This window comes from Malaclemys terrapin, chromosome 3 (genome assembly GCF_027887155.1).
Source record: "Malaclemys terrapin pileata isolate rMalTer1 chromosome 3, rMalTer1.hap1, whole genome shotgun sequence".
In the NCBI taxonomy this organism is placed as follows: Eukaryota; Metazoa; Chordata; order Testudines; family Emydidae; genus Malaclemys; species Malaclemys terrapin.
Window position 1 is genome coordinate 169,311,896 of NC_071507.1, and position 15,626 is coordinate 169,327,521.

General features: G+C 45.5%; 1 protein-coding gene across 2 annotated transcripts in view; it reads left to right on the top strand.

Moving 5' to 3' along the window:
* ERICH1 (glutamate rich 1) overlaps positions 1 to 15,626 on the top strand; it is a 109,613-nt gene that overhangs the window by 21,816 nt on the left and 72,171 nt on the right. For both annotated transcript variants that reach the window (XR_008444551.1, XM_054024297.1), the window contains exon 2: positions 1,683 to 1,847. Coding sequence is in view for 1 of the 2 variants with exons in the window: in XM_054024297.1 (XP_053880272.1) it covers positions 1,683 to 1,847 (165 nt within the window). In the remaining variant the exon portion in view is untranslated. The remainder of the gene's footprint in view (positions 1 to 1,682; positions 1,848 to 15,626) is intronic.

Below are 15,626 nucleotides of genomic sequence, written 5' to 3' on the forward strand. Positions count from 1 at the left end.
AAATAGCAGATTCTGACCCTGAAAAATGATACAAGCAGGCTGCAGATTCTTAAGCTTGCTTTACAGCTTGGAATCCCCAGGTCTTTCATACACAGGCTAGAAATCCCTTAGCCTGGGTCCAGCACTTCCCTCAGCTCAGTCTTTGTTCCTCAGGTGTTTCCTTCTTGTGTGTGGGGGTGAAGACCTCCCAGATCTTATATAGCTTTAGTATGTGGTGGGAACCCTTTGTTTCAAAGCTTGGTTCCCAGGCCAGTTTGTGGAAAAGTACTGGCATCCCAAGATGGAGGGCAGCATCATGTGGCCTGGTCACATGTCCTTGCAGAGTCATAGCAGCCGTTACTTACAGCAGCGATGGGCAACCTTACAGGGACATGCTGGCTGCCGCTTCCCACAGCTCCCATTGGCCAGGAACGGCGAACTATGGTCACTGGGAGCTGCAGGGGGCCGTGCCTGCAGACAGTCAACATCAGCAAAATATCTTGTGGCCTACAATCAGATTACCCTGACGGGCTGCAGGTTGCCCACCACTAGCCTAGAGGGACTACTATTCCTTAAAAATGGCTTTATAATGTAAAAGGGAGCCCTTCCACCTGCCAGTCTGTTAAAGTAATAGAACCCCGTTTCTCCAGGCCACATTATAATTACACCTCTACCTCGATATAACGCTGTCCTCGGGAGCCAAAAAATCTTATCACGTTATAGGTGAAACCGCGTTATATCGAACTTGCTTTGATCCACTGGAGTGTGCGCGCGCACACACACACACCCCCGGAGCACTGCTTTACCACGTTATAGCCGAATTTGTGTTATATCGGGTCGCATTATATCGGGGTAGCGGTGTATTTTGTTAGAATCCCACAGTAGGTTATCCTTAGGATAGGTGTGCCTTTTCCTGACAAAAATTTAAAAGTGGATCAAAGGTTAAGTAACTACCTTCAAACCTGTTCTCCTCTGCTCTGTAAAATCTCTGCTTGACCAGGCATACATTATAACCCAAGAGTGTGTCACTCTAGACACCAGCTTTCTGTAACTAAAACAAAATATGGCTTAAGTGACTAAAATACTCAGGCATGCTCATTAGGAAGAAGACAGTTTTAGCTATAGTTTGGTTTTATCTAAATGACCTTTGCATTTAAATAATTAGTAGCAGTTTGTACTGCAAGCCTGAGATGATAGGGTGGGGTGGAAGGCAAAAGGGCATGTGAGAAAGCTACTTCTTTAATAGCACATGCTAACCCTATTATTTCTATTGCTGCCATCCTCGTTATTTTCATGTATGATTAAAATGACTCAATTATGACCGTTTAATCAATGGCTCAGAGAAAATGTCTTGCTGTGCCAACAAGAGACTTTAAGCAATCTTAAGATGCTTGTGTAGGATTCTTGTAAAATGTCCTGGCCTGGCTGCAGAGGATAGTAGTGTACAACTGCTGCCACCAGCTAATATTTACTCCTTTAGCTCGGGGAGGGGGGATGCTGACTATTCCAGGTTGAAAATTTTGCTGATGACCCTTGGGGGGGTTTTACATGAAAAGATGGCAGCTTGCGTTTACAACTGGAGGAATGGGAAGCAACTCTTAATTGATTAGAGGGTAAAAATGGATCTCAAAATACAGTGACTTACATCTATTGTAAAGATGTTTCTGCTTTTATTTATTACAATTATTTTTATTATCCCATAGTGTTCATAGGGAAAGTACTGAAGAGGCTCTTTGCTGCTACTCCCTCCACTTCTTATATGCCTGTTCCAAGTGGAGAAGAGATGGTACTAAAAACTCCTGCCTCAAAACCACAGCAGAAGGATTCTGAGAATGCTCAGGCTTCATCAGAATGTGCCAGTTCCCCAGGTAATATAATCTCCAAATTACTACAGTGTGAAAATATTTGGGTTTTGGTCATTGTTTTTAAAGAGAAAAAACAGTTAGTGCAGAGCCTTGTCCTATGTATGCATTGAGCCCCAAATTTTAAACGCAAAATAGCTTTTGGGTCTGTCTATAAGTTCTATGCAGTGCATACCATTCAGCATCTTGATCAAACTAAATTTTTCACTGACAAAAAAAAAAATCCTTTTGTTAATGTAAAGTTAGGGTTGCCTGGTGGTATCGTGTGTCCTTCAAGAATGTCAAGTTCAGCAAGACTCAGAAGTCTGAGAGTTAAGGTATGCACCAGAGCAACCTTGATTTTGTACGTTCTGGTTTTCAGAATTCTGAGTTTTGTTGAACTTGAAATTCTGGAAAGGCACATAATTCTATCAGGCAACCTTAACTCTGCACTAACAAAAGGATATTTTGTCAGTGAATTTCCTAACTCTTTTTTTAAACATAAAAATGCTCTTTGTAGGAGTTCTTTATTTGGACAGCTCTCGTTATTACAGAGATGTACAGTAGGGATGCTACTGTGACACTAAATGCAAAAGATGCAATGTGATTCCTAAGTGGTCTGTAGTTCACCTCACAGTACGTTTTGTTATAATGTAATGGTTTGTACTTTGAAATGTTAGGAGGGTGGCTGACAGGGCAGGCAGAGAAATGGGCATTGACTGTCACAGAATGTTGATAGACATTCTGTGTTGGTTACAGTAAGTTTAAGCATGTGAGAGAAGACTTTGTGTGTCTCCTTCTCTACACAGAACCTTTCCCATATTTCCAGCTAACCCTCCCCTTCCTGTCTTGTAAATTATTACACTCTAGAAGCAAAGTTGTCCGTTGCTGTTTGGTGCCCATTATTGGTGCAAACAAATCATAGGCAGCACTTTTTTTTGTTACATAGGCTGAGCTTTACATTGAGCTGCTTTCCATGGAGAGAGGACTCTGCTGGACTGGCAGAGAGAGGAGGTGATGATGGCCGAGGCAGTGAAGGGATCAACATGCAGACAGGGTAATCGTTGCTCTGGCTAGGCTCACCCACACCACTCCACACCAGCCTGCCTGTCCACATGGGGAATGGCATGTACCTCAACTTTGTATTTCCTTATTTAGCCACTCTCCTCATTCTGGAATGCTACGAGGTGCCACAGTGCAACCCAAACTCTGTGTCAGTTAGGTTTTAGAATAATCACTCAGAACTCACACTTACCACAGCCCAGTTCTCCCCTACCACTGTTTTTGCTGTCATCGCCTCATCGCCCCTCTCTCTGCCAGTCATGAGTTTCCAGTGCAACATTGTGGCTAAAAAGGCTAATGTGATCCTTGGATGTTGTAACAGGCCTTTAAAGGCCGGAAGCCTGGGGGCAGCCAGCCGTGTTTATTTACCCCATGAACATGAATGGGGGTTATGTTGTACTCCACGAGCATGTAGTGTTAACACATGAACTAGTGGTCCTCCAACTATGCTGTTCTTCGGACATGTGTACTTGTGCTTAAGTGACAAATTCAGCAAAAAAAAAAAAGTTTTTAATTTAGTGTGACAAACACTTTTTGATAACGGGAAAAATACATGTGGGTAAAATGTACCCCAAACATGTTGTACTGTTATCCTGTATTTTTAGTAGTTCTATATACACTTTTGCCTCTAAGAGAGTATCTTTTATTGTAATAGAGGTAACTGTCTTCCTCACTAGCAAGCTGGGTTTTTTTACATAAATGTAACTTGCATATGATAATTGATAAAGTATATGTGGAATAATGTGGCTATGTTGCAATATCTCATGAACTGGTGGTCATCCAACTGTGTCGCTTTAGGATATTGCATATGCTAACTGATAATGAATTGCAGTGACAGTAGTTGCTGCATTCAATTACAATAAGGTAGGAAGTCCTCCAAGGATGTGTGAAAATTGCATATGGGCCCATGCTTAATGAGACTCCTGCTAGTTCTTTCAATTTCCAAGTTAAATAAAGTTGTTGGGTTTTTTTCATCGTGAACATTAAAGAATTATTCTTCACTTCTGAATACACTTGCTGGACAGTTCCCCACAACACAATTAATGTAACTTTTTTTTCTCAACACTGGGTGAAGATTAATCACATGAGGCTGAGAAGGGGACAGCTGTTAGCTATAAAGAGTTGTGGGGGCGGGTGGAAGGAGGGAGGGAGTAACACAGAGAAGCTGCAGGAAAGAACCATCTAGACAGACTGGGTGGGAAGTCCTAGGACTGGAGTTGTGACTGAGTAAAAAGCCCTATCTGGAAGTTTTTTGTTTTCCTTTGTGAGTTTGTGGTTGTTTAGACAAAAATTGGAGCCTGGAGGGAAAGACTAAAGACTGATTTGGGTGTGGCTGATTCCCCAGGCTAGTGAGTGAGATTGGTAGTATACAGATGTATAAGCAGGGGAATCATGTATGAGTAGGAAGTTTATATTAGCTTCCTTAGCAACTGCTCCTGGAAAACTGTCCACAATTCAAGGATAAGGATGAGTTGGAGAGGGTTCAAAGAGCCGTGAGATGGATTGGAAAACGAGCCCCTCAAGTCTTTCATTATAAGGCATAATCTACTTACCTTAACAAAGAGAAGGTTAAGGGGTGACTTGAACACAGTCTGTAAGTACCTATATGGGGGGGAAAATTGATAATAGGGGGCTAGCAGACAGATCTAACAAGATCCAGTGGCTGGAAGTTGAAGTTAAACAAATTCAGACTAGAAATTATATTAGCCAAGATGGGCAGGTATGGTGTCCCTAGCCAATGTTTGACAGAAGCTGGAAATGGGCGATGGATCACTTGATGCTTACCTGTTCTGGTCCTTCCCTCTGAAGCACCTGGTATTGGTTGCTGTTGGAAGACAGGATACTGGGCTAGATGGACCTTTGGATGTGCTCTAACTCTAACAGTAATTAATTCAGTGAAGTCCTATGGACTATGTTGTACAGAAGGCTGAACTGGGTGATCACAATGGTCCCTTTTGGCCTTCTAATGCATTAAACTGTTTGCTCCTCACTGCTGACCCTCCACATTCTCCACCTACACACTCCCAAACTAGTCAGACTCCCTCACCACTGCTCCAACATTCTCTCCTCTTGCCATGCCAACCTTAAACCTTCCACATCTCCGCTGCCTCCCCCATCGTGGAATTCAGTCTCTGCAACAAAGCCTTCTTGTAGTGTGGAGAAGGAGAACAGTGCTATGAGGGTAACTGAAATGGCTCCCTCTGCATTCAGATTTGTTAGATGATCTAGGCCTAATTTTTTTTCTTGTCTCGATTACGAACTTCCAAATTAGTCAGTGGCAGTGCCAAATATTACGTGCTTTATATCTTCAATGTGCTTTACAGATATTAACTACTATTTAAAAGAATCCTACAATGTTTGTGAGTAACTATTATCTTCATTCTCCATCTGTGTAAAAAATTAGGCATATAGAAGTGATTTATCTGGCTTTGTTGATGGTAGAACTGTGATTAGAACTGAGAAGTTCTAGCCCTGAGTCCTTTTCTTATACCAGGCTGCCATTCAAAACTAACACCTTCCAAAAAGACTGTCTTGTTCCTATGTAAAATAGTATGTAATTTCACATGGACACAAGTCTGTCTCTTCTGAAGACTGCTGCTTTGTTTCCTTTAGACTTCATGTATGAACACAGGCTCTTTTTTTAATTACCTTCTCATAGAATAAATGTTTCTTTCTAAAGCCTATGAATAAACTCATCTGACTAGAGTTTCCTAAATGTGCAAGAAAAAAAAGCCCAAAACACAACAGTCCCCTTTTCTGGGAGTGCAAGCATTGATAGTTGCCCACTTTATCACCAGTAAATGCTAATAATAACTTGATAGTTGGAATTCTGGTAGGGATAAATAGCACTGCTTGTGTTTTGTTGTATTATCACTGTAAAGATAAACAAAACACACTAGCACAGTAAGAGCCCTATTTTTGGAAAGATGCAAAAAATAGGAACTCCTTTTAAAAGACAGTTATTTTTTAAAAACACTCAGGCAGCACCTGCCTAACTGTTTAAAAAACACTTTTCATAATGTATGGTTTTAAATAGGCTACAATTTAAAATTTGTTTTAATTCTCCCAAAAGTGACAAATTAGTAGTACTGCATAGTATTAATAAGTTCTGGGATGAAAGCTCAAGAAAAAGCCCCAAATAATTGAGGAACTCCAGGGAGAAATCCATGTCCTTTGTGGCGGAGGACTTGGAGAGTAGATATCATTCACAAGCTCAGTCTAGTCAGCATTCCCTTTAAGAAAGGAAAGCTGTTTGGCACTGGAACTAGAAGATCGCCTCTGAATCTAAGAAATGCTTGTATCCTTCTCTGCCTTTCTAAGGGGTTCTATTTTTCCTATTTCTTAGGTCTACCCAGGAAACTAGCATTTTGCCTTTGGTAGCTATCTTTTGGTCTTGAAGGTACTAATATCACTGCCTGTCTAGAACACTGTACAACTTTTCAAATTCAAAATTGGTCATGGTAAAATCTTCACTCTTTGACAACGGTCATATTGGCTGAAATGATTGGAAAACTGAACCCTGCTGATATTGGTCCTCTTCAAGTACAGATAGAAAGACCAAATTGTTCTCCATCCAGCTTCCCAAAGTGTTTCCAAATGCCATATTAAAAAACATGTTTCAAAACCTGTATCGCATCAAAGAAATGCCTGGCAACATTTAATTTATTAGGAAACTTGTTTGATATGGGCACGAAAGACTCACTTTAATAGACAGCATTAAAACTTTACACCTCCTGGCTAATGGAAGTAATGTTCTTGGCTTTTGTTAAGGCCTGACCTAGCTATAGCAAGGATAAATATTGGGAAAGATGGTTTCTTTTGAAATCTACAAAGCCTGGAACCTGATGGGTGGGGGGGTTCTGTCTTTAGAGCTCCAGTCCTATGGTGGAGGGGCTTTGTAAGTAAGTAGATGGACTATAAAGTAGGCTTGCACACTTTTGACAGCAGATTTCTAAGGGTGTCTTAGAATCATGTTTTCTCTTAAAATTGTCTACAGTTTCCCACTTGATCTGCACTATAGCCTCATTTGGGATTTGGTACTGATTGATTCTAAGAGGTTCTGAGCAGCAGACCTGTGCTGAGGAAGAGGCTGAAAAATAATTACTCTACGAATAACATCTATAGTCTTCAATTATTCTCTTCTCTGTGAAGGCCACCATTCCACTTGGCTTTTTCTTTTTCTTCACCACTGAGAAAGGAAACTGAAGTGACTAGAGCTATTCTCAGTTTAAGGTCCTGCAGAAAGAAGTCACTTGAACTGTTTTGTCTTTTCAAGTCTGAAGCAGCACTAATGGGGAAGGGAAGCAAACCTAACAAATATTATTTAAGTTTAATTAAACAGCTTACAGTGCAGCATACTAGAACTGCATGTAATACTGTATAATTGACCACAGTACAATTAAAATCCTGAGAGTATAAACTGCATTCATGATGAATTTCCAATAGTAAAACAGGCTGAATACATTCTTTAATATGAGGTACTTCCATTTCTTCTTTGAGTAGTGTCCCTGTGGGTGCTCCACTTCAGGTATCGGTGCGTCACTGCGCTGCAGACTGCAGATTTTCGGTAGCAGTGCTCGATCAGGGCACGCGTGCGTGGTAATAGTTTCGCGGTGCCATTGGCACCTCATGTAGGGTGCACACGACCTGACCCTTCAGTTCCTTCTCAACCGTCCTCGGTTGCAGACAGAGCTCAGTGGCAGTGAATCCTAGAATCCTAGAATATCAGGGTTGGAAGGGACCTCAGGAGGTCATTAGTCCAACCCCCTGCTCAAAGCAGGACCAATTCCCAACTAAATCATCCCAGCCAGGGCTTTGTCAAGCCTGACCTTAAAAACCTCTAAGGAAGGAGATTCCACCACCTCCCTAGGTAACCCATTCCAGTGCTTCACCCCCCTCCTAGTGAAAAAGTTTTTCCTAATATCCAACCTAAACCTCCCCAACTGCAACTTGAGACCATTACTCCTTATTCTGTTATCAGGTACCACTGAGAACAGTCTAGATCCATCCTCTTTGGAACCCCCTTTCAGGTAGTTGAAAGCAGCTATCAAATCCTCCCCTCATTCTTCTCTTCTGCAGACTAAACAATCCCAGTTCCCTCAGCCTCTCTTCATAAGTCATGTGCTCTAGCCCCCTAATCATTTTTGTTGCCCTCCGCTGGACTCTTTCCAATTTTTCCACATCCTTCTTGTACTGTGGACACAAGTACTCCAGATGAGGCCTCACCAATGTCAAATAAAGGGGAATGAGAACGTCCCTCGATCTGCTGGCAATGCCCCTACTTATACAGCCCAAAATGCCGTTGGCCTTCTTGGCAACAAGGGCACACTGTTGACTCATCCAGCTTCTCGTCCACTGTAACCCCTAGTCCTCTTCTGCAGAACTGCTGCCTAGCCATTCGGTCCCTAGTCTGTAACAGTGCATGGGATTCTTCTGTCCTAAGTGCAGGACTCTGCACTTGTCCTTGTTGAACCTCATCCGGTTTTTTTTGGCCCAATCCTCTAATTTGTCTAGGTCCCTCTGTATCCTATCCCTACCCTCCAGCGTATCTACCACTCCTCCCAGTTTAGTGTCATCTGCAAACTTGCTGAGAGTGCAGTCCACGCCATCCTCCAGATCATTAATGAAGATATTGAACAAAACCGGCCCCACGACCGACCCCTGGGGCATTTCACTTGAAACCAGCTGCCAACTAGACATGGAGCCGTTGATCACTACCCGTTGAGCCCGACGATCTAGCCAGCTTTCTATACACCTTATAGTCCATCCATCCAGCCCATACTTCTTTAACTTGGTGGCAAGAATACTGTGGGAGACTGTATTAAAAGCGTTGCTAAAGTCAAGGAATAACACCTCCACTGCTTTCCCCTCATCCACAGAGTCAGTTATCTCCTCTGTGACAGACCCAGACCAGTGGGGTACAGGAGTCTGGTAGAGGGCAAATATACTGGTCACTGGATGAGTAGTTTTCTTTTCCCTGAGTGACCAGAGCAGGAGCTGCACTAGCATAATCAGGAACCTGCTAGAACCAGTTAAGGCAGGCAGGCTAATTAGGACACCTGGAGCCAATTAAGAAGAAGCTGCTAGAATCAATTAAGGCAGGCTAATCAGGGCACCTGGGTTTTAAAAGGGTGCTCACTTCAGTGGTGAGAGTGTAAGGAGCTGGGAGCAAGAGGCGCAAGGAGCTGAGAGTGAGAGGGTGTGCTGCTGGAGGACTGAGGAGCACAAGCGTTATCAGACACTAGGAGGAAGATCCTGTGGTGAGAATAAGGAAGGGGTTTGGAGGAGGCCATGGGGAAGTAGCCCAGGGAGTTGTAGCTGTCATGCAGCTGTTACAGGAGGCACTATAGACAGCTGCAGTCCACAGGGCCCTGGGCTGGAACCCGGAGTAGAGGGTTCCCCCCAAACCTCCCAATTGACCTGGACTGTGGGTTCTTCCAGAGGGGAAGGTCGCTGGGCCGTTCCCCAACCCACATGGTGAATCTCTGAGACAAGAAAATCCACCAATAAGCGCAGGACCCACCAAGATAGAGGAGGAACTTTGTCACACCTCATAGAAGGCAGTTAGGTTAGTCAGGCATGACTTGCCCTTGGTGAATCCATGCTGACTGTTCCTGATCACTTTCCTCTCCTCTAAGTGCTTCAGAATTGATTACTTGAGGACCTGCTCCATGATTTTTCCAGGGACTGAGGTGAGGCTGACTGGCCTGTAGTTCCCCGGATCCTCCTCCTTCCCTTTTTAAAAGATGGGCACTACATTAGCCTTTTTCCAGTCATCCAGGACCTCCCCGGATCACCATGAGTTTTCAAAGATAATGGCCAATGGCTCTGCAATCACATCCGCCAACTCCTTTAGCACCCTCGGATGCAGCGCATCCGGCCCCCTTGGCTTGTGCTCGTCCAGTTTTTCTAAATAGTCCCGAACCACTTCTTTCTCCACAGAGGGCTCGTCACCTTCTCCCCATACTGTGCTGCCCAGTGCAGCAGTCTGGGAGCTGACCTTGTTCGTGAAGACAGAGGCAAAAAAAGCATTGAGTACATTAGCTTTTTCCACATCCTCTGTTACTAGGTTGCCTCCCTCATTCAGTAACAGGCCCACATTTTCCTTGACTTTCTTCTTGTTGCTAACATACCTGAAGAAACCCTTCTTGTTACTCTTAACATCTCTTGCTAGCTGCAACTCCAAGTGTGATTTGGCCTTCCTGATTTCACTCCTGCATGCCTGAGCAATATTTTTATACTCCTCCCTGGTCATTTGTCCACTCTTCCACTTCTTGTAAGCACTGTGCTGCCTCTTTGTTTTTTCTCTCTAGAAATAATTAGATGTGTTGTAGTTTAGTGTGTGTTGTTTAATTAGTTAGTTACCGTTTTACCCAAAACCGCATGGAAACTCACAAGAGGCTATCCTACACACACTCAATGTCAGACGAGCTATAGCATTTTATTTAGACAGAACCAAACCGTTCCAGAAATCTACAGGACTTTATTTTCACAACAGAACGCACCAAGGGCTGTGCTATATCAACCCAGAGACTATCTAAATGTATCCAACTTTGCTATCGACTGCACAACAAGGAACCCCCAATGAGGATCTGATCCCATTTTACGCATACCAAGGCCACATCTATAGCCTTCCTGAACAATGTCCCTATAATAGATATATGCAGGGCTTGAGAGCATACCTTTACAAAACATTATGCCACCACTCAATGCTCTATGTCAGACACTATACTATGCCTTACCATGCTCTCTGCAACAACACACATGACTCCAAAGCTCCTACCATCTACAGTAGGGCACTGCTCTACAGACACCTGAAATGGAGCACACATAGAGACACTACTTGAGGAAGAAGAGGAAGTTACTCACCTTGTGCAGTAACAAGGGTTCTTCTAGATGTGTGTCCCTGTGGGTGCTCCACTACTCACCCTCTTCCCCTGTACTTTGGAGTTCGTCATCGAGCTCTGCAGTAGACAAGGAACTGAAGGGTTGGGTCGTGTGCGTGCTACGTGAGGTGCCAACAGCACCACGAGGTGACTACTGTGCACGTGTGTCCCAGCCGAGCAGTGCTACTGAAATGTCCCTGCGCAGCAGATCGGAGATTACCGACACCTGAAGTGGAGCATCCACAGGGACACGCATCTCGAAGAACCCTCGTTATTGCACAAGGTGAGTAACTTCCTCTTTTATTCAGTGTCCATAGATTAATTTTTTCTACCCCCCCACTCCTTAATTTTTGACTTATGCAAAATTATGCTATACAGGGATACCAGTGCTTTCAAAAACCTTTTCAGCCGTAATATCAGAACTGGCCCTCTGACCTCCTGTTGTGTTAATTCTTTGGGCTCATGTATTCCATCTAAATTAAAGGTGTTAACAAGACCCTGTCACTGTCAAACATTTAACAGTTTTAAACAAGGTTGGGTACACAGAGACCTCAGCCTCCATAGTATCATAGAAAACAAACCACTAAAAATAATTTAAATGTTTTATTAAAGATAGAGAAAAGAAGGGGAAAAACAGTTCAAGCATTTGAAATGTAAAGTATTAAATGAGGCTTTCATTTTAACAACCTCCCTTGTTCCCTTTTCCTTTAACTGGAGAGAGGTTTTTAGAAGGAAAACGCCCTTTGTTTGACTGTCTCTTGGAGTTAAATGTGGTAACTACTGGGCTTTTTGGGAAAAGAAAAGAAGTTAGTTGGGATGGGATGAGGCGGGCTGGTGTTATCGCAGCTGCTGTTAAAGTTTTGATTCTATTTGCTAGAAGGCGAAACAAGACCAACACATACAAGGGGAAAGGAAAGAACAGCAAAGGTAGAAAATGCGGCTTTAGGCCTTGGCTATACTTGCAGATGTACAGCGCTGTGAGTTAAACCTGACTTCGTGCAGCTGAGTAGGGAAAGCGCTGCAGTCTGTCCACACTGACAGCTGCCCAGCGCACAGTCGTGGCCGCATTTGTGGCAATTGCAGCACTATTGGGAGCGGTGCATTATGGGCAGCTATCCCACACAGCACCTTTTCCCATTCTGGCGCCATGGGTTGTGGGAAGGGGGCGCGGGTGCGGGGCATTCTGGGTCCTGTCCCAACGCCCCATGATGCATCGCTTCGCATCCCAGAAATCCCTTTGTTTCCATTCACCTTTGGCGCCATCTTTAAAAGGTTTCTGTGCAGCGCCATCTGTGTGCGAGAAATGGAGCCCTAACTGCTGAGGCGTATGCTGATTTATCTCGCCAGCACGTCACCTTTGGCTGTCTAACTATTCCTTAAGCTCCAAAGTGACAGTGAGAGTGAGGAGTCTGACGATGCTATCGAGCCGCGTAACGCATATGACACGAAATTGCTTGTGGCATTCACGGACATGCTCAGCACCGTGGAACGCTACTCTTGGGCTCCGGAAACAAGCACCGAGTGGTGGGATCACATCGTCATGGAAGTCTGGGATGACTAGCAGTGGCTGCAGAACTTTCGGATGAGAAAAAGCCACTTTCATGGGACTGTGTGAGGAGCTTGCCCCCACCCTGCGGCGCAAGGACACAAGATTAAGAGCTGCCCTGCCAGTGGAGAAGCGGGTGACCATTGCAATCTGGAAGCTGGCAACTCCAGACAGCTACCGGTCAGTCGCAAACCACTTTGGAGTGGGAAAGTCGACCATTGGAATCGTGTTGATGCAAGTTTGCAAGGCCATTAATCGCATCCTACTCAGAAGAACCATGACTCTGGGTAACGTGCAGGAAATAGTGGATGGCTTTGCACAAGTGGGGTTCCCTAACTGTGGAGGGGCGATAGATGGGATGCACATTCCTATTCTGGCACCATCCCACCTAGGATCCGAGTACGTTAATCAGAAGGGGTATTTCTCTATGGTTCTCCAGGCGCTTGTGGATCACCGTGGGCGTTTTATTGACATTAACACAGGCTGGCCCGGAAAGGTGCATGACGCACGCATCTTTCGGAACACTTGGCTGTTCAGGAAGATGCAGGCCAGGACTTTTTTCCCAGAGTGGAAGATCGTGGTAGGGGAAGTTGAAATGCCCATTGTGATCCTTGGAGATCCTCCCTACACAGGGAGCCTTGACAGCAGCAAGGAACGGTTCAACTACAGGCTGAGCCAGTGCCGAATGACTGTGGAGTGTGCCTTTGGCCGTTTAAAGGGCCGCTGGCGATCTCTGTATGGGAAGCTGGACTTGGCCGAAAACAGCATCCCCGCTGTTATATCCGCGTGCTGTGCCCTTCATAATATTTGTGAAGGGAAGGGTGAAAGCTTCACTCAGGCATGGACCTCCAAGGTTCAACACCTGGAGGCTGAATTTGCACAGCCAGAGAGCAGTGCTATTACATGGGGCCAGCGCGGGGCTGCAAGGATTAGGGATGCCTTGAGGGAGCAATTTGAGGCTGAAAACCAGCAGTGATATGTGGTGCCCTGCACGGGAGTGAAGTGCAGTAGTTCCAATCTTTAGGAATCAGTGTCTGCTTAGCAGACAAGCAGACTTGCAGTGCCTGTTTATTTCCTGGGCTAAGGAGTCTTTTACTTTATGCAATAATAAAGAATGTTTTCAAAGCCAAAGAATCTATTTAATGAAAAGAAAAAAAATTATTTATTGAAAAGAAACAAGGGGGTGGAGTGGGGAACGGTGCAATCACAGATTCGCATATGTCCTGTCTGGTGTGCTGTGCAGTGAGTGCTGCACTTCAGGATAGCTATACTGCATGGTGATGGGGGTTGAGTGCAGATGGTAAGGGTCGTGGTTTTCAGGGCTGGGTGGTGAAGATACTGATGTTGGAGGCAGCGGATGGCGTGAAGAACACGGAAGTTGGGGAAAGTGGGTTGGAGGTGATAGTGGGGCACAATGGAAAGAGTTTTGGGACAAGGGCTGTGGGGCGGGGGGAACGTTTGCGTTTGTGGTACTGCTCCTCTTTCTGCATGGCTACGAGCTCCTGGATGCTTATGAGCCGATCCGTGCTTTGCTGCCAGTGCTGCGTGCTTTGCCGCCGGTGCGCTGTGTTTTCCTGGCGGATCCTGCTTTCTCTCTCCCTCCAGTTCTGTGCTTTCTCATTCTCTTTAATAGATTGCCGCATCACTTCTTGCACCATGTCGTCTTTGCTTTTTTGCGGTCTCTTCCTGAGTCTTTGCAGTCTCTGAGCAGGCGATAAGAGGGACGGCTGAGGTCTCAAGGTTGATGCTGCTGTATAGGCAAATGCAACATTTAACAGAGGCAACATTGTTTATACCAGACAGAGTAATGATTCTCCCCCGCACTTAAGGAGTAGAAAACACACAGGGTCTACACAATAGCATAATTTTCCCGTCCGAAACAGAGCGCACACATCCAACGGGAGCCTCAAAATAGTGAGTAAGGGGGACTGATTGTTTCAGGGCTGCACTGTCCTCTGGGTTTCTGTGCCCTGGGGAGAGCCAACACCGAAAAAATCCCTTCCCGAAAAAAAAAATGCTTACCGGGAACCTGCTCTTCTGTTTGTCCTCCACCAAGTACCGGCCGCTATGACTGGCTACCTTCCTCCTGGCTCGAGAAGAGCTCCTGGCTTCATGGCTCCAGGGATTCCGGGGTGTCTCCATCCAGCCCATCACCATCACTCCCATTTTCTTCCTCCTCCTCCTCTTCCTCCTGCCCCCCCCCCAACACCAGCTCTGAAGTGTCCATGGTGGTGCTCGGAGTGGAGGTGGGGTTAACCCCAAGTATCACATCCAGCTCTTTGTAGAATCGGCAGGTCGTGGGGGGAGCACCCAAGCGGCCGTTTGTGTCGCGGGCTTTACGGTAGGCACTCTGCAGCTCCTTCACTTTAATCCTGCACTGCAGGGCGTCCCGGTCATGGCCCCTTTCCATCATGTCCTTTGATACCTTCCCGAAGGTATCGTAATTCCTACGGCTGGAGCGCAGCTGGGACTGGACAGCTTCCTCCCCCCAAACACTGATGAGGTCCAGCAACTCACCATTGCTCCATGCTGGGGCTCGCTTGGCGCATGAAGGCATGGTCACTTGGAAAGATTCGCTGATAGCACTCCACACCACGCCGGGCTGAGCAAACAGGAAGGGGATTTTTAAAATTCCCGGGAAATTTAAAGGGTGGGTCACATGGTTGGTTACCTGAGGCCAGGGCAGTAGAGTTTGAACTGATGACCAGAGTGGCTAGAACAGGCATTGTGGGATACTGCCGAATAATTCTGGAGGCCATTCACAGCGCATTGGGTGGCCACGCTGGCGCCGCAGTGCTGCAGTGGTAGCGCAATACTCGCTATTCCTCTCGGGGAGGTGGAGTACGTGCAGCACTGCAACCATGGAGATACAGCACTGCAAATGCCTTGCCAGTGTGGACGGGGAGTGAGTTACAGCGCTGGGAGCGGCTTTACAGTACTGTAACTCGCAAGTGTAGCCAAGGCCTTAGTCTCTGGTGTTGGCTATCACTTGTAGCCTCACTGCTGGAAAAACACAAGCATGGCACTCAGTCTTACTAGCGACTCTGAGACCTGGCAAACTTGTACCAGCACCAGGCTATTTAGGGCATTGCCTTTATTTGCTTCTTTGGTCACACGCTTACAACAGTGTTGCAAGATGTGTAGTCTTGGCCAGCTAAGCCAGACTGTTATTACAGAAGGAAAAAGAAGACCGATAGGAAAGACAAGAAATCGGGTAGGGAAGGAAAAGGGGTGTGTGGAAGGGAGAAAAATGTCTGATATCCCACATGGTGGTCAGGATTCAACAAGAGGTGGTAGGGGTGGTGATGTCAT